This window comes from Macaca thibetana, chromosome 16 (assembly GCF_024542745.1).
Source record: "Macaca thibetana thibetana isolate TM-01 chromosome 16, ASM2454274v1, whole genome shotgun sequence".
NCBI classification, from domain to species: Eukaryota; Metazoa; Chordata; class Mammalia; order Primates; family Cercopithecidae; genus Macaca; species Macaca thibetana.
In genome coordinates this window covers 65,447,305-65,466,220 of record NC_065593.1, presented here as the reverse complement: position 1 = coordinate 65,466,220, position 18,916 = coordinate 65,447,305, and the positions used below count along the sequence as shown (strand labels likewise).

At 53.6% G+C, this 18,916-nt stretch overlaps 2 protein-coding genes across 4 annotated transcripts in view; both read left to right on the top strand.

Annotated features, from left to right (window-relative positions):
- DNAI2 (dynein axonemal intermediate chain 2) overlaps positions 1-5,564 on the top strand; it is a 43,640-nt gene extending 38,076 nt beyond the window's left edge. For 2 of the 3 annotated variants that reach the window (XM_050765730.1, XM_050765729.1), the window contains exons 11-14: positions 335-481; positions 2,356-2,583; positions 4,808-4,958; positions 5,274-5,564. In XM_050765730.1, coding sequence (XP_050621687.1) covers positions 335-481; positions 2,356-2,583; positions 4,808-4,903 — 471 coding nt within the window. In that variant the 3' untranslated portion in view covers positions 4,904-4,958; positions 5,274-5,564. Of the gene's footprint in view, positions 1-334; positions 482-2,355; positions 2,584-3,185; positions 3,318-4,807; positions 4,959-5,273 lie in introns of all 3 variants that reach the window. The other variant, XM_050765731.1, reaches the window with a different exon arrangement.
- Positions 5,565-16,838: 11,274 nt separating this feature from the next.
- KIF19 (kinesin family member 19) overlaps positions 16,839-18,916 on the top strand; it is a 29,758-nt gene continuing 27,680 nt past the window's right edge. The window contains exon 1 of the mRNA XM_050764518.1: positions 16,839-17,015. Within this exon, the coding sequence (XP_050620475.1) occupies positions 16,977-17,015 (39 nt within the window). The 5' untranslated portion in view covers positions 16,839-16,976. The remainder of the gene's footprint in view (positions 17,016-18,916) is intronic.

Here is an 18,916-nt window from a genome sequence, read left to right as displayed (position 1 = left end):
AGAGCCCCTGGTGGTTGGCTGCTGGACCTTCCCCTTCATGTCAGGGCAGCCAGAGCGGAGCCCTGCTGGCTGGGGCCATGAAAGGGTGGGGGCGTTAGGGAACCACAGGGTGACCGTAAGGCAGAAGTGAAGGGGTGGGGCGGGAGATGAGGCAGGGAAGCCAGGGACCTTGACAGCCAGTCTCCGAGTTTGAACTTCATCCTGTGGGGCAGAAGCGTCCCTGAGGGTGTTTGAACAGAGCCAAGTGGCTGAGCCTCCCCAGGGGCCAATTAATCAGACACATGTAACTTTGCTTCTCTCTCCTCTACCTGGGTCTGCCCGGCCCCTTCAACAGGTGTGTGACGAGGCCCTCTTCTGCCTCCGGGTGCAGGACAATGGGTGTTTCATCGCCTGCGGATCCCAGCTGGGGACAACCACCCTGCTGGAGGTCTCGCCTGGGCTCTCTACCCTCCAGAGGAATGAGAAGAACATAGCCTCTTCTGTAAGCACCGCATGCCTGGGGAGAACCCCTCCAGCACGTCCCGACCTGGCCCCACCACAAAGCAGGCTGGTCAGAAAAATAGATGGCCCCTCCCTCTCACCCCCTAGGACATGGGTGCACATTTCTGGGGAGGCAGTGCAGTATGCTGACATAGGCTCCATAAATAGGTGTTGGCATGTCCATTTGCCCTTGCTCAACTCCTGGGCAGCTAAGTGGGCTTCAGTTAGTCACTTCACTCTCCAGGATTCAGTTTTTTTACCTGTAAATCAAAGAGGTTTGACTTGGTCAGCTTGTCTAGTTTCAAATAACCCTTTTTTTTTTTTTTTTTTTTTTTTGACAGAACCTTTCAAATGAAGGCTTAGTATTTTATTGTATTATATTGTATTTTAATTTAATTTAATTATTTTTATTTATTTATTTTTGAGACGAAGTCATGCTCTGTTGCCCAGGCTATAGTGCAATGGTGAGATCTCGGCTCACTGCAATCTCTGCTTCTCAGGTTCAAGGGATTCCTCTGCCTCTGCCTCCTGAGTAGCTGGGATCACAGGTGCACACCACCACTCCCAGCTAATTTTTGTGTTTTTAGTAGAGACAGGGTCTCACCATGTTGGCCAGGCTGTTCTTGAACTCCTGGCCTCAAGATGATCTGACCACCTTGGCCTCCAAAATTTTGCTGGGATTACAGGCATTAGCCACCGTGGCTGACCTAATTATTTTATTTTATTTTACTTTTATTGTATCTATTTATTTTATTTTATTTTGAGACAGGGTCTTGCTTTGTTGCCCAGGCTGGAGTGCAGTGGCACAATCATGGCCCACTCAAGCCTCCACCCCCCAGGCTGAATTGGTCCTCCTGCCTCAGCCTACCTAGTAGCTGGGACCACAGGCATGTACCACCATGCCTGGCTCATTTTTTAATTTTTGTAGAGACAGGGTCTCCCTATGTTGCCCGGGCTATTCTCAAACTCCAGGGCTCAAGCAATTTTCCCACCTCAGCCTCCCAAACTGCTGGGATTACAGGTGTGAGCCACTGCGCCTGGCCTGAAGGCTTAGTAGAATGCCAATAGAGAAGCCAGATGGAAGGGGGCTTGAAGAAGGGGACTGAGATCCATTCCTACATCCTTTCCCCAGTGAGCAGCCCTGTAGGCAACTCCCCAGAACCATGGGGAACACTGTGGAATTGAAAACCCCTAGTGCTGGGGCCAGGTACCGTGGCTCATGCCTGTAATCCCGGCACTTTGGGAGGCCGAGGTGGGCGGATCACCTGAGGTCGGGAGTTCGAGACCAGCCTGACCAACATAGAGAAACCTCGTCTCTACTGAAAATACAAAATTAGCTGGGTGTGGTGGCGCATGCCTGTAATCCCAGCTACTCTGGAGGCTGATGCAGAAGAATTGCTTGAACCCAGGAGGCGGAGGCTGCAGTGAGCCGAGATCACGCCATTGCACTCCAGCATGGGCAACAAGAGTGAAACTCCCTCCCAAAAACAAAGCAAAACAAAACAAAAAAGGAAAACCCCTGTGCTGAGGCTGGGAGAGCCTCCTGGCTCTGCCTGAGACTGGGATCTCACTATTGAGCTGGTCCTTGTTGGGCCAAGTCTGCCATATTTCATAGCCCCAAAGGGTGCTCTTCCGTCTGTGGTCCTGCAACTCCACGCTCCTTGGCATTGAGTAACTCAGCGTCCCTGCTGCAGCCTTCCAACCCCAATATTCAGCCCTCCTTCCTTGACACCAGCCCTGGATACAGACCTCTACAGTACAGGGACTGTATGGAGAGCGAGGAGGCTCAGCAGAAGCCCCACCTGGCCCCTGCACTGGAGTCGCTTGCCGTCCCGCCCTCTCCCCACCCGGCTCTCTCTGTCCCTATGTATGCAGATGTTTGAGCGTGAGACCCGGCGAGAGAAGATCCTGGAGGCCAGGCACCGGGAGATGCGGCTGAAGGAGAAGGGCAAGGCGGAGGGCAGGGACGAGGAGCAGACGGACGAGGATCTGGACATAGACCTGGAGGTGCTGGTCAGCAGGGCTGAAGAGGAGTTCTTCGACATCATCTTCGCAGAGCTGAAGAAGAAGGAGGCAGACGCCATAAAGCTGACGCCAATGCCTGTAGGGGCCTGGACAGGGGTTGGGTGGGTTGGGGACTGGGTGGGAGACATGGCACTTGGGTTCTGCTTCTGCTTGCTGACTTCCTGGGTGACCTCGAGCAAGTAACCTTACCTGCTGGACCTTAATTTATTCACCTGGCGAATGGGAAGAATCATTCCTTTCCTTCCAAAGAATCTTAAGTCTCCAAACAGACTTCAGGCTCCCAACAGGCAGGAACCATACTCCATGCCTCCTGGTATCCTCCCTCCCTTCCTCCCAGAGAGGGCACATCTTGAACATGCGTGTTGAGTGACTGAACGAGGGAACATGTGTGTTGAGTGACTGAACAAGGGTCCTAGAGGTAAGTGAGCTGTCAGAGAGGAATGGACCTTGAGACCCCTGGAGGGAAGGGCTGTGACATTAGCGGTGTGCACATCATGCTGGCTTACCCAGATTTGGTGTCAGGAGTGTGACCTGTGGTCAGCTCATCTGCCCATGGTCCCAGCTCTAAAGCACTTTCTAGCTGTATCACGTGAGCTGGTCACTTCACTTCTTGCTTCCTTCATTTCCATCTGCAAAATGAGGAGATGTTGCTGTAAAGATGGTGTCTAGTCACCTTCCAGGCCCTCTTTTGTACCAGCAGAGAGAGGAAGAAAAGACATTGTCTGTCTGGGTCACCTCCTTTAGGCACCACAGATAAGATGCCAAGGTATGAAAGAACCAAAGAGCAGCGTGGAAAGGAAAAGAAACAGTGGGTATATGCCAGGATTTACCCTTATAGGCAAGACTGGCTGCAGACTTGGGGATTGGGGGCACTGCAAAATGAAAATGTGAGGGCCCTCATTTAAAAAGTACTAAGAATTTTAAAATGGTGACACTAGAGCATTAAACCAAGTGTGGGCCCTACTGAGATAGGGTCCAGTGTATTTGCACAGAGCACCCACCCATGACGCCTGCTTGCAAGAAGAGCTGTATGGCAAGTTCTTGGCCCCTGATAGAGTGGACAGAGCGAAGGATGGCACATGAGCACACAGAGAAGATAATTGGTTCCACCTTGTGACTTCTTTCCTCTTCTGCCTCCCTCCCCCTTGGTCTAAAGTTGTGATTTCCACAGGTGCATTTTGCATTTGAGGGTACTTGGTTATGAGATGTTTTCTTCTCACACTGGGTAATACAGGTGGGGCAGAGAGCTCCCTCCACTTCTGGTGGAGGCAAAACTAGAATCCTGGATTCTGATGCCTTGTCCAGGGCTCCTCCCACTCACCACTCCTGGCCTATCCAGCCCTGTGGAAAGCAAAGATGACACTGGCCACCTTTTACAATGCAATGGTGGCTGGCAGGCACCATGCTTTGTGACATAAGTCCCAAAAGGTGCTTCTCACCATGGCTTGAACATTCTACATGAAGAAGTTGAGCCTTGGAAGGGGTTCAGGTTCACAGAACTTGGCCCCTTCCTCTTCCTGCCTGCCACACACTTCCTGTCTCTCTCTTAGTCTGCAGTTGGCCCAAAACACTGGTGGTCATAAAGTACCGTGTGGTACTGAAGCCGTTTTTTTGTTGTTGTTTTTGTTTTTTTTGGTTTTTTTGAGACGGAGTCTTGCTCTGTCGCCCAGACTGGAGTGCAGTGGCCGGATCTTAGCTCACTGCAAGCTCTGCCTCCCGGGTTTACGCCATTCTCCTGCCTCAGCCTCCCGAGTAGCTGGGACTACAGGCGCCCGCCACCGCGCCTGGCTAATTTTTTTGTATTTTTTAGTAGAGACGGGGTTTCACCGTGTTAGCCAGGATAGTCTCGATCTCCTGACCTCGTGATCCGCCTGTCTCGGCCTCCCAAAGTGCTGGGATTACAGGCTTGAGCCACCGTGCCCGGCCTGAAGCCATTTTACATAGGCTGGGTCCTTATGCCCACTATTTCTAATCCTGGCCACAGTCCTGCAAGGTGTCGCGTCCTCTCTATGGGTGAGGGAGCCAAGGAGACTCGGAGGAGCTAGCCCGAGACCTCCCAGTCTGCACATGGCAGAAGCCAGGCATGTACACAAGTCTGCCAGATTCCCCCAGTTCTGCCCATCTTCTGTACTGGCTGGACCCTCGCCAGCCACAGAGCTGGCACCACAGGTTTCAGAGTGCTCAACGACCCAGGCTTCAGCCATTTGGCTGCTTTGGGCCTCGTGGGGTTCACATCCCAGGGGAGTGGGGAAGGCCTGCCCCCCACCAACACCAACACTTCTGTGCTGTCTTTCCCCTGCAGCAGCAACCAAGTCCAGAGGAAGACCAGGCAGTGGAGGAGGGAGAGGAAGCAGCGGGGGAAGGAAAGAGTGAAGAAGTGGAAGAAGATTTAGCCTAGAAGTCAGCCTTCGACTGCGGCGCTGTCCCTGTGTGCCTTCCTTTCCCACCTCTTGGTATTGCCCTGCTCTCACAAGTGGGGGGCTGGGCTCCCCCTTAAAGCAGTACTGGGTGGTGGGTGGGGAGCATCGGGCCCTGACTCCCACCCCTACAAATCACTAGCCCCCACTGACTCACTGGGCACTGAGTCCTGAGCCACCCCTTGGAGGGAGGGAAGGGGCAGGGCTTGTCCCGGAGCTGGCTGCCCCCTTGTCTCAGCCGTCCTGAGCCCACCCCAAGGCCGAGGCCACCTTAGTCCTGGCCCTGGATGTTGCCTGGGATTCAGCTTCTCACAGGCTCCCCAGCAATCATTTTTGTTTGTAATCTTGCAGACCCTCAACCAGACTTGCATGGCCATGGCAGGGCCTCAGGAAGACCTTCGGGAGCGGGGAAGGGTTTCTCCTCCATGATCGACCCTCCTCGTCCACCTACAAATCAGGGAAGTCTGTCCACTTTGAAAATGCCTTTCCAGGCAGTTCCCTGACCATCTGGACACATTGCCACGACAGGAGCCTCCAAGTGTGTGGGAGGGGACGGGCGGGACGAGCTTGGCTGTTCTGCTGCAACTGAATGCTTTCTGTTATCCGAATTCTTGTAAAATTAAATGAATCATAACAATGCCATGAGTTACTATGTGTGATGCATCCCGCACCCAGAGCCTTTGACATTAACTCGTGTAATTCATTCACGACATCCCTGGAACTGTGTGCTCCTATCATTTTTACACTACACAGGAGGTTCCAGGAGAGGTACAGGGACATGCCCAAGTCTCAGAACTTGTGACTGGGCACAGCGGGAACGGGAGCCCAGGCAGCTCATTCCTGACCCTGCCCACAGTCATCAACTGTGGGCCAGAGGCTGCGCAGGCCTCTCGGGGACTCCAGGGTGGGAAGTGGGCTGCCCTGGGGGTGCCCTGAAACCACAGCTCAACAGAGCAGTCAGTGACCATTACCAGAGACATCAGGAGGTCAAGAGGGCACCTCAGTGCCAGCCTTGCATGAGGAACAATGCCCTGACCATCATCATCCTGTGGATGGCAGGTGACCTTGGCAGGGACCCAAAGTGCCCTTGAAAAATGCCTGTGTTGGTTGGGTGTCGTGGCTCACGCCTGTAACCTGAGCACTTTGGGAGGCCAAGACAGGAGGATCACTTGAGCCCAGGAGTCAAGGAGGATCACTTGAGACCAGCTTGGACAGCATAGTGAGACCCCCATCTCTAATTTAGAAAAAGAAAGAAAAATGCCCACGTTAAGAATCTCCTTGGCTGGGTGCAGTGGCTCACACATGTAATCCCAGTACTTTGGGAGGCCAGAGTGGGAGGATCACTTAAGCCCAGGAGTTCGAAACCAGCGTGGGCAACATGGGGAAACCTCCTCTCTATAAAAAATACAAACATTAGCCTGGTGTGGTGGCGCACCCCTGTAATTTCAGCTACTCAGGAGGCTGAGGTGGGAATATCACTTGAGCCCAGGAGCTTGAGACTACAGTGAGCCAGATTGCACCACTGCTCTCCAGCCTGGGCAACAGAGCAAGGCCCTGTCTTGAAAATAAAATAAAATGGCCGGGCGTGGTGGCTCACACCTGTAATCCCAGGACTTTGGGAGGCTGAGACGAGTGGATCCTGAGGTCAGAAGTTCAAGACTAGCCTGGCCAAAATGATGAAACCCCACCTCTACTAAAAATACAAAAAAATTAGCTGGGCTTAATGGCGCATGCCTGTAGTCCCAGCTACTCGGGAGGCTGAGGCAGAGGATCGCTTGAACCTGGGAGGCAGAGGCTGCAGTGAGCTGAGGTCATGCCATTGCACTCCAGCCTGGGCGATAAGAGCGAAACTCCATCTCAAAAATAAATAAAATAAAATAATCTCCTTGAGGGGGGACCCAGGGCCAGCTGCCTCTCATACCCAACGAGAAAAATTGAGTTGTCGACTGTGGTTAACCTTGATAAAAACAATCTCAGGTTATACTGAGTGCTTGTTCTTCACAAGCACCCCAGGAGTGATCTCACTATCTTCAATCCGCACATTATGGATGTGGCAGGCAAGACAGAGAGAGGGGGTAACTTGCTGAGTCTAATGGGAGTGGGTGGCAGAGCTGAGACTTCAGCCCAGAGTCCCAGCCCTACAGCTTACACCATGCACACTGCACTCCCGGGACCCTGGTAAGAGTAGTGGGCTGGGCCATTTCCGCTCCCTGTCATTCCAGCATCAGACAGAGGGGGCCGTGAGAGGCCAGCAGGCCCCTCATTGTGCGGGTACACACAGAGACCCGGTGCTGTCCTCGGGAGTGCCCTACTTAGAGCAGCGATTCTCTACTGGGGAAGATTTTGCCCCCAGCAGGACATCTGTCAGTGTCTGGGGACAACCGGTGAGGGGAGTGCTCCTGGCATTGAGTGGGTAGAGACAGGGACCCTGCTCAGCATCCTGCATTTTGGACAGTGCAGTCACGGTGGAGAGGACCAATTTAGAGAAAAATCTACCCAAGTGGAGTGTCCCAAGAGAAAGTACGGGCTCTGCACACGCTAACCTGAGCACACTGAAGGCCCTGGTAAGAGACTGGCACCGTGAGCTCGAACGCAGGAGGACCTTCTTTCGCTGAACTGGAATTTTGGCCTTTGGCTCATGCCTGCAAAAGGAGGCCGCCTGCTGGAGTCGGCAGGTCCCTCGTGGGTGCAGAGAATGCCACCGGGCAAGCACAGCATTTGAAGAGGCATTTGAGGAGCGGCTGTGGAAGTGGAGAGGAGAGCCCCGCAGATGGCACCCGGCAAAGGGCAGCACGAGCTCAGTGGGTGCGGTGTCAACGCTGCCAACCCGCACGATGACCTTCACTGACCTCCCATGCTGGCCTCACCGGGAATCTGTAGGAGGCAAAGGTGACTGCTGGCCTGACGCAGTGGCTCACACATGTAATCTCAGTACTTTGGGAGGCCAAGGAAGGAGGATCACTTTAGCCCAGGAGTTCAAGACCAGCCTGGGCAAACTAAGGAGACCTCATCTTTATGATATATATGTATATTATTATTATACATATTATACATATATATTATTATATAAAAATTATTTTATACATATATATATATTTTGCGACAGTTTCCCTCTTGTTGCTCAGGCTGGAGTGCAATGGCGCGATCTCAGCTCACTGCAACCTCCTCCTCCCAGGTTCAAGCAATTCTCCTGCCTCAGCCTCTCAAGGAGCTGGGACTGCAGGTGCCCGCCACCACGCCTGGCTAATTTTGTATTATTAGTAGAGACGGGGTTTCACCATGTTGGCCAGGCTGGTCTCAAACTTCTAACCTCAAGTGATCCACCCGCCTCGGCCTCCCAAAGTGCTGGGATTACAGGCGTGAGCCGCCGTACTCCGCCTATTAAAATTGTTTTTTTTTTTTTTTGAGACGGAGTCTCGCTCTGTCGCCCAGGCTGGAGTGCTCTGGCCGGATCTCAGCTCACTGCAAGCTCCGCCTCCCGGGTTCCCGCCATTCTCCTGCCTCAGCCTCCCGAGTAGCTGGGACTACAGATGGCCTACCAGGGTCAGCATCCAGAGACCCCCGGGCAGCCTCTCTGTGTGCTGAGGTCCTGGGGGAGCCTGCAGCACTGATGGGAAGTGTAGATAGAAGCAGTGTTTTCATGGCGTTTCCAGGCAGGAAGTCCGAACCCAGCTCAGGAGCTTGCCGTCCGGGTAACGTTGCCTACACTCAGCCCTGTGCCAGGCACCGGCCACGAGTGGAGAATAAACCAGACTCAGGCCCCGCCTCCCAGAGCCTGTATACCAGTGGGAGGCAGTGAAAGCTGATAGATAGGCAGATACCTACAGAACGACAGTTGTGCAAAGTACATGTTAAGAATGAGTACAGGGTGCAGTGAGAGGGATAACAGGAAGAACTAACCTAGACTCTAGAGAAGAAGGAGCTGGCCAGGAGGCCTCCCTGAGAAAGCGACAATGCAGCTGAGACCTTAAGAACAAGCATGAGGCAGAGATGTGTGTACACATGCAAGCACATCTGTGTGCATGTGTGATGACGTGCACATCTGTGTGGAGGGGCACCCCAGGCAGGGCAGCTGCATACACAATTCCGGAAGGAGGAAAGAAGCCGGTGCTGCTCTGTTTGACCAACAGGGAGTCATCAGTGTGGCTGGAGTGAGTAAGGGCTAGAGCCTGGAACCAGCCAGGGACAGCAAGAGTCCGCTGGGGCAGGGCTTGATGTCAAGGATTTTAACCTTGCTCCAAAGATCACTGAGAAGCACGGGTGTGGTTTGATGAAGCATTTGCTGGTGGAGGAAGGCCTGGAGGGAGGAACCTGGGGGCTGGTTGGGAGCACACTGTGGTGTCAGGCAAAAGAGATGGCAGCTTGGAGTGGGGTGATGGCCACGGAATTACTTACCTCTCTCTACACCTCTGCTATCTACCTTCAGGAATATTTGGGCGAGTAAATGAAATAACACATGAGCCACTGGATTCAAACGAAGTGCTCAATAAACATCTATCACCTCCCTCACTTAGAAGCATCTGACGACCACCTGGGACAGCCCTCATGGCCGGTGGCAAGTTCTAGGTTAGTACGAGGAGCTACTAGAATGACTTGTGAATTTGTTTATTGGGGTCCTTTGAGCATCTGCACCCCAACTTTGGAAGAAGATGCTGGGGCTTCAGAGAAAAGTCCTCAATCCATGCTTCGTTTTCCCAATAACTCTCTTCCATTTCACCTCCCGCGTCGTAGCTCCAGGAGCCAAGCCTGTGAGTCGCCATGCCCAGAACAGGAGGAGGTGGGACTTTGCCCAGGCTGCCCCAGAGCTCTAGAGGGCCAACGGGCTTTAGAAAGTGCTCAGGGCTTATCAAAACCAGTGGCTTCCAACTGCAGGTGGGTTCGGGGGGAGATGGAGAATGTCATATATCTCTGATTGAAAATATCAGGCCGGGCGCAGTGGCTCACAACTATAATCCTAACACTTTGGGAAGCTGAGGTGGGTGGATCACCTGAGGTCAGGAGTTTGAGACCAACCTGGCCAATATGGTGAAACCCTGTCTATACTGAAAATACAAAAATTAGCTGGCCGTGATGGCACATGCCTTTAATCCCAGATACTCGGGAGGCTGAGGCAGGAGAATCGCTTGAACCCGGGAGGCGGAGGTTGCAGTAAGCTGAGATTGCACCATTGCACTCCAGCCTGGGTGACAGAGCAAGACTCCGTCTCAAAAAAGAAAAAAAAAAGAAAAGAAAATATTGTTGCTACTTGGAGATGGTCACCAATGCCATCTACACTTGCTTTGGCAGCAACAGCCTTCTTATTAAGCAAGAGAGGTTTTGCCCATTGGAGTGAGACCGGCAGATTGCAGGTGCATGCTAAACCTTAGTTTCCTGGGCTGAGGTGAAGCTGAGGCTGTAAGTCTTCCTTCCTTCCTTCCTTCCTTCCTTCCTTCCTTCCTTCCTTCCTTCCTTCCTTCCTTCCTTCCTTCCTTTCCCTCTCTCTCTTTCTTTCCTTCTTTCTTTCCCTTCCTTCCTTCCTTCCTTCCTTTTCTTCCTTCCTTCCTTTCTATCTTTTTTCTTTTTTTTTTTTTTCCACAGTCTCACTCTGTTGCCCAGGCTGGAGTGCAGCAGCACAATCATAATTGACTTGCAGCCTCAACCTCCTAAGCTCAAGTGATCCTCCCACCTCAGCCTCCTGAGTAGCTGGTACTAGAGGTGTACACCATCATGCCTGGCTTATTTATTTATTTATTTATTTATTTATTTATTTATTTATTTATTTATTTTTAGAGACAGCATGGTGGTGGGAACAGGGGAGGTCTCCCCATGCTGCCCAGGCTAGTCTCAAACTCTGAGCTCAAGAGATCTTTCTGCCTCGGCCTCCCAACGTGTTGGGATTATAAGCATGAGCCATCACATCTGACTTAAATCCCTTTTTTGACGAGATGTCAGGTGTCTGCAAGGATCTTAAATGTCTGCATGTGGGTCTAAATCAAATGCTGTTGCTGTGTGTGGGCAGGTTCGCTTGAGTAGATTTTCTCAGTCATTCATTGACTAAACTCTCACTAGACACTGTACTGGAAATACCAAGTTAAGAGCCAGCTTGGCCGGAGGCGGGTGGCTCATGTCTGTAATCCCAGCACGTTGGGAGGCCGAGGTAGGCAGATCACTTGAGTCCAGGAGTTTGAGACCAGCCTGGCCAACACAGTGAAACCCTGTCCCACTAACAATAGAAAAAATTAGCTGGGCATGGTGGCGCATGCCTGTAATTAGCTGGGACATGAGAATCACTTGAACCCAGGAGGCAGAGGTGGTAGTGAGCCAGGACAGTGCCACTGCATACCAGCCTGGGAGACAGAGCCAGCCCCTCAGCTGAGACAAATGGACGGATGGTTCTGATCTCCAGTGGTGAGTGCTGTTACAGAGAAGTACATAGGAAAAAGGACCTGGGCCGAGTGCCGTGGCTCATGCCTGTAATCCCAACACTTTGGGAGGCTGAGGTGGGTGGATCTCTTGAGGCCAGGAGTTTGAGACCAGCCTGGCCAACATGACAAAACCCCATCTCTACTAAAAATACAACAATTAGCCAGCATGGTGGTGCCTTCCTGTAATCCCAGCTCCTCAGGTGGCAGAGGCGTAAGAATTGCTTGAACCCAGGAGGCAGAGGTTGCAGTGAGCTGAGATCACACCACTGCACTCCAGCCTGAGTGACAAAGCAAGACAGAGGAGACAGAGAGGGAGAGAGAGGGAGAGAGACAGAGAGAGAGAGACCTAATCCAGTGGGATTCAGGCTGTCACCCCTGTATTTGTCAGGACTCCTGGTCACATGTTTCAGAGACCCACGCTAGCTAAAGCCAAGAAAGAATATTTAGGCCGGGCGCGGTGGCTCAAGCCTGTAATCCCAGCACTTTGGGAGGCCGAGACGGGCGGATCACGAGGTCAGGAGATCGAGACCATCCTGGCTAACACGGTGAAACCCCGTCTCTACTAAAAAATACAAAAAACTAGTCGGGCGAGGCGGCGGGCGCCTGTAGTCCCAGCTACTGGGGAGGCTGAGGCAGGAGAATGGCGTGAACCCGGGAGGCGGAGCTTGCAGTGAGCTGAGATCCGGCCACTGCACTCCAGCCTGGGCGGCAGAGCGAGACTCCGTCTCAAAAAAAAAAAGAATATTTATTGGCTCAGGAAACTTGGAAGACCAGGGCTAACAGCTTCAGGTGTGGCTGGATCCAGCAGCTCAGATGTTGTCATTTGGTATCTCTCTGCACAGCTTCTTTCTTTGCCTCAGTTTTATGCACTTCTGCTTTAGTGAAGCTGCTTTCACTGGATAAGGGGAGGAATTAGATATGACCCCCCCCTCCACCGATTTTAGTCATCTCAGCCAGTAATCCCAAAGGCAGGAGAGAGCTCCTCCCTCCCAGTATAACAAAATTCCAGGGAAAGGCTCTGATTGGCCTAATGTGGGTCATAGCCCATCCCCTTGAACCAATCATCATGACTATGGCCAAGCCTGGTTCTCATGCCTTCTGCCATGGCTGGGAGTGGAACAGGATGCTGTGATGGGCTCCACCAGAATGACAAGGACTAGAGAAGAGGCAGTTCCCCCAAGGAAAGGGGAGGCGACACGTAAGATGAGCTTGGAAGAAGGAGTTAGCCAGATAGATAAGTGGAAACAGACTTCCAGGACAGAGTGGCAGGAACAAAGCCCAGGGAGGAGAGAAGAGCTGCTCATGCAGAGGACTACACGTGGTTGAGCATGGCCAGAGCAAGGGTGGTAGGAGGGGATGAGCCAAGAGGAAGCAGGGAAGGCTGCAACTACAGGCTAAAAGGCCAACCCCAAACAAAAAGCAATGGGGCACCATGGCAGGATTTCAGGTAAGGTCATGACACCCATCTGTCCTAGAGCAGTGAGGGAATGGAGCCAAACTGGAGGCAAAGAAACCAGGGCAAGGGACCAGGCAGTGTACGTGGTCACCCAGTTGAGAAACTGTGAAGTCCCAGGCTGCAGGCAGCAGTGATGGGAGTGGAGAGGAGGGACAGGAACGGGTTCCAGGGCAGGACCAGGATGCAGAGCACACGGACTGAGCATACACTAAGTGCCTGGGTCTCTGCCCGTGCAAGGCTTACTTTGATTCCGGCTCTGTAAGGGCATAACGAGAGTTCCATGGACCAGGAGAGGAGGGGTCTGATACAGAGGATGAAGAGAAATTTGACAGAAGTTGGAAAGGGTATACCAGGTTGGAGGACTGGCATGAGCAAAGGCCCCAGTGTAGGGCCTGGTTCTAGTATACATTTGGGAATAAACAAGAAGTGAAGGTGAGTGGAAGGCCAAGCCCACAGAGCAGAACGAGTTTAAATGAAGCCGGGCAGGAGGCTGAAAAGAAGGTTGTGGAGAGTAAGGTGTCTGCCTTTACTTCTGTGTTAGAGAACATAGGAGGTCTCTGCCTGTCAGATCTCTTCCCCTTTCAAAAGTGGGGCTGGGGCCAGACACAGTGGCTCACACCTGTAATCCCAGCACTTTCGGAGGCCGAGGCGAGTGGATCACCTGAGGTCAGGAGTTCGAGACCATTGTGGCCAACATGATGAAACCTCGTCTCTACTGAAAATGCAAAAGTGAGTCGGGCGTGGTGGTGGGCACCTGTAATCCCAGCTACTCAGGAGGCTGAGGCAGGAGAATCGCTTGAATCCGGGAGGCGGAAGTTACAGTGCACCAAGATTGCGTTACTGCACCCCAGCCTGAGTGAGAGCCAGACTCCATCTCAAAAAAAACAAAAAACACAAACACAAACAAACAAAAAAAAAACCGGTGGGGCCAGGGCACAGCAAGAGGCCATGGCATTGTCCAGGTGAGAAGGGGTAAAAACTGGAGCCCAGGGCTTGGCAAGAGACAATGAAGAGAAGAAACATTTGCAGATGTAGAACCTTCAGGACCTGAATGTAGAAGATGAGAAAAAAGAGGCAGTAAAAAGTGCCTTAAAGGGGTGGGTACAAAGGGGATAGTGGTTTAATTGACGAAACCCAGAAGTCAAGCAGAGGACACTGTTTGAGAGCATAGCTGACTGTGATGAGTCTTTATGTAAGACGGGTGGGGATTTGTTGCTTAGAAGCTTCTTATTTATTTATGTATATATTTATTTATTTATTCTTGAGGTGGGGTCTCACTCTGACACCCAGACTGGAGTACAATGGCACGATCTCAGCTCACCGCAACCTCTGTCACCCGGGCTCAAGTGATTCTCCTGCCTTGGCCTCCCAAGTAGGTGGGATTACAGGTGCCTGCCACCACGCCTGGCTAATTTTTATATTTTTAGTAGAGACGGGGTTTCACCATTTGGACAGGCTGGTCTTGAACTCCTGACCTCAAGTGATCTGCCCGCCTTGGCCTCCCAAACTGCTGGGATTACAGGTGTGAGCCACTGCGCCCAGTCAAGAAGCTTATTTTTTACCCATCAATCGCTATAGGCCCAGCGCGGTGGCTCACATTTGTAATCCCAGCACTTTGGGAGGCTGAGGCAGGAGGATTGCTTGAGCTCAGGAGTTTGAGACCCCGCCTCTACAACAATTAAAAAAAAAAAAAAAAAATGAGCCCGGCGTGATGGCATGTGCCTGTTGTCCCAGCTACTGTGAAGGCTGAGTTAGGAGAATCGCTTGAGCCCAGGAGGTTAAGGCTACAGTGAGCTGTGACTGCACCACTGCACTCCAGCCTGGGCTACAGAGTGAGACCCTGTCTTGAGTGTTGGGGAGGCAGAAGATAAAAGAGAGAGAGAGAGAAAGACCTTTTCAAAAAAAAAAAAGAAAACCATTCACAAAACCACAAAAACAAAAATCACTATGGGCCATTCCAGGTGGGACTGATGCATGTGGAGGAATAGAAAAGAAAAAGGAAAATAGCGATAGCTCAATTGACCAGGGGCCTCTTTGACTGATCCAAATAAGTTCTTTTCAGGAGTCTGAAATGCAAGCACAACACACCCCTAAAACTAACCTGATTCTCTTTTGAGAGCTGAGATGGGAGGATTGCTTGAGTCCAGGAGTTCAAAACCAGCCTGGACAGCACTGTGAGATCCCTGTCTCTACAAAACATGAAAAGTGCCGGGCGCGGTGGCTCAAGCCTGTAATCCCAGCACTTTGGGAGGCCGAGGCGGGCGGATCACGAGGTCAGGAGATTGAGGCCATCCTGGCTAACACGGTGAAACCCCGTCTCTAATAAAAAATACAAAAAACTAGCCGGGCGAGGTGGCGGCGCCTGTAGTCCCAGCTACTCGGGAGGCTGAGGCAGGAGAATGGCGTAAACCCGGGAGGCGGAGCTTGCAGTGAGCTGAGATCCGGCCACCGCACTCCAGCCTGGGCGACAGAGCCAGACTCCGTCTCAAAAAAATTAAAAAATTTAAAAAAAAAAAAAAAAAAAAAAACATGAAAAGTTAGCCAGGCATGGTGGTGCGCACCTGTAGTCTCAACTACTTGTGAGGCTGAGGCAGGAGGAGCACTTGATCCTGAGGGATCGAGGCTGCAGTGAGCCATCCATGAGTGAGCCATCCATGAGCGTGTCATTGTGCCTCTGCACTCCAGCCTGGGTGACAGAGTGAACCCCTGTCTTAAAGAAACAAAAGCAAAAAACCAGACCTGATTCTTGTCACAGCACGTCCATGTGCAAACTGTCCAGCCTGAGGGGCAGCCTAGGCCAAAGAACAGGACAAAATCTGGGATCCCCTGCAGGAGAGTTCGGTTTCCACCAAGCTTTACCTGGTTTACCTATTTATTAAAGCCAAGGCTGACGACTGCTTCTTGCTGCTGTTTATTAATAACCATTCCCAACACAGGCTCCTCAGGGGCAGCCGGGGAAGCCAGTCCCAGGGCACAGGCTGGCATCACGCTCCGCCTCTGAGGGGCCCCAGGCAGTCTGAGGCAGCCCTGGGGACATGAGTGCTTCCTTTCCCAGCCCCTTCCCTGGAAAGTGAACCCCATCGTGGCTTACTCTCCCAGTCTTGGGGCTGCCGGGCTCAGCTTCGGTGGGGGCAGAGGACACAGAGGATGGACATCAGAATCGGGAGGTGCTCCAACATCCTCCAGGAAACTGAGGCCCCAGGGAGGCAGGAAAAACCAGCTCCAGGTGGCTGGGCAAGTTGGAGGCAGAGCTGGGACCCAAATCCTGTTTTCCCAGGGCCTCCTGAGGACAGGAACTTTTTCTCTGTGTTCCCTGGGAGTGCAACCGTTGTTATTGTCGCCAAGAATGGAGGCGGTAGCGTCAGACGTAGACTTTCTTGCACAGTATTGTGGCTCTTCCAACAGCAGGCGGGGGGCCAGCAGGGCACACGGACCCAGTCATCGTGACCTAGATTCTGGGTTCAGGGGTAGAGGCTTGTTTGCTAGTGGGGTGCACTGAGTCAGGCTCTTCTGTAGCACGCCCCAGGTAATAAAGGTGCTCGCTCCATACCACTGGGCGGTGGCCTGAGCACAGGGACAACTTTTTACCACCCATGCCAATGCGCAGTGGGTGCAGACACCCACACCAGAGGCACCTGTGGCCATGCACGCGGCGCGCATGGAAACCCGAGGCTGCCAGCCGCCGCCCTGGAGACCCCAGAGACAGGCAGACTGGCGGGCGGCAGATGCGTGTGCCCCAAGGGGCAGCGTGGCAGGCGGGGCGCGCCCTAAAGGGCAGTGGCACGGGGTCGCGCCGCGAGCCGAGGAGCGCTGGCGGGCGCGCAGGAGTTAGCGAACCGACGCGGAGGCGCCATGCGGACGCACGGACGCACCGAGGGCCGTAGGGCCGCACAGCCGGGCACACATCGTCGCGCAGCGGCGCAGGCTCGGGGGCCTCCCGGGCGGAGGCGGCCAACTCTCGCCCTCAGCGCGGGGAGGGGCGGGCTCCGGGGGCGGGGCGGCGCCGTCCGGGCCCTCCCCCCGCCCCGCCTCCGGTCAGCGTCCTTGGCCGCTGGCGCGTTGTTGGTTTCGGGTTGTCAGGCAGCGGGCGAGGCTGCGGGCAGCAAGCAGCGGGCGGACGCGACCCGCCAGCGGTGGGGGTGAGGCTGGGCCATGCCCGTTGGCGCGGCCTGAGCCCCTCCATCTGCTGCAAGCATGAAGGACAGCGGGGACTCCAAGGACCAGCAACTTATGGTGAGACCCTTTCAGACCCTCCTCCCCACCCCGCTCCGTGGTCTACTTCAGTCGGCCTCCAGCAGACAGAGAGTCCTGTCCCCTCGCCGCCACCCCACTGAGAGGGCAGGCAACGGCCAGGGCCGGGACTCCTCAGAGCAACTTTCCCCAAGTCCTGCAGGATGGGTGTCAAGAAGGCATTATGGCCTTTTTAGACTTTCCTGAGCCTGAAAATGACCCCAACTTCAACCCCACCCCCACCTTTCCACCCTCCCATTGGGGGATCCCGCCCCCAAAGCGTGTGCAGATGAATCTCTGCTCTCTCATTCAGAAACGCCAGGGGCAGGGAGGGCTTGACCTGACTGCCCCCAGAAGGAAGGTGGGGGGTTCCCGGTTAAGCAGACGCTGCCCCAGCCCTGGTGAGGTCAGGAGTTTAAAGGGGATCACCAGTAGGAAGACAAGGGCCACTGATATCAGGATGGGGCCCGGAGTGCCTGGTTCTTGGGCTGCAACACAGATGCTGTCCAAGTCCGGACTCTAAATCTTTCAGAGAAGTGCTAGATGCAGCTACGATGGCCCCACAGAGCCCGGGGGCCTGGGACAGATGCGGAGGTGAGAGTGGGGGCTGTGGAGGGGAAGGTCGAATTCCTGATCATCAGTGGTGCCCAGGCCAGAGCAACAAGGGGGATGACTCAGTGACCTTGAGGCCACCACTGACTGTGGGTGGGTAGGTGTCTCTCTCAGCAAGCCCCTTCCTCATCCCCTAATTTTTGAGATCTGGAGAAGGGCCCTCATCACCAGAAGGTGCACAGTAAGGTAATTGGAGGATAATGTTGCCCCCAGAGTCCCCTATCTCTCAAGTGTGGGCTTGCTTCTCCAAAGAGGAGCCTCAGCTCCAGCCCCCAAGCAAGCCCTGGGCTCTAGGACATCCTCTCTGGCTGTTTAGAATGTGTCTCTTTGAAAATGGTTGGCCTTGGCGTGTGTTGTGTGCCCCTGGGAGCACGGACGAAGGGTTCTCCCCTCCTGCCAGTGGGATTTGGCTGAAGAGGCCAATAAGGATGACCCCGTCAGGAAGTGTAGGTCCCTGAGAGTGACTATTTTTTTTGGAGACAGAGTTTCACTCTCTCACCCAGGCCGGAGTGAAGTGGTGCGATCTCAGCTCACTGCAACCTCCAGGTTCAAGTGATTCTCCTGCCTCAGCCTCCCGAGCAGCTGGGATAATAGGCATGCACCACCATGCTCAGCTAATTTTTGTATTTTTAGTAAAGACAGGGTTTCACCATGTTGGCCAGGCTGGTCTTGAACTCCTGACCTCAGGATCCATCTGCCTCGGCCTCCCAAAGTGCTGGGATTACAGGCATGAGCCATCACGCCAGGCCTGAAGGAGTCTTCACTCAGCCAGAGGGCCGTTCATTCTACCCCCACACCCAGCAGCTGTTTCCCTTTGATCAGCAGAACGCACGTTCCCACTCTACCCTGTTCTTTAGGGAGATTCACGCATAGGATGAGACCCATTTCGCACTGGCTGGAGGATAGACAGAGGTGGGGGGTCTAGGTGACACTCTCCTCGGCGTAGGAATGTGGTCACAGGCTGTTAGGATGATGGGGGATGTTCCCTGCTCCATCGCACCTACCAGGCCTCATCCCAGAGCCGTGCCTGCACCTGCCCCTGCAGCACATCATTCACAGAAGCACAGGCTGCTCCAGTGCTGGGGCCCCAAGTTCAAGCCCAGGGGAGCTGCGAGTGTTTTATTTGGGCATGAGGCTGAGACAGGCTGGAGCAGCAGACAGCTCTCTCCCCTGGGGCTCTCCCGGAGGCCAGGGCTCCTGGGGAGACTCATTGACTCAGACACAGTCCAACACTCTGTGGACCTGCTGTCCTCTGACCTAGGCAGAGTTTTCCTTAGGACAAAAGAGGCCTG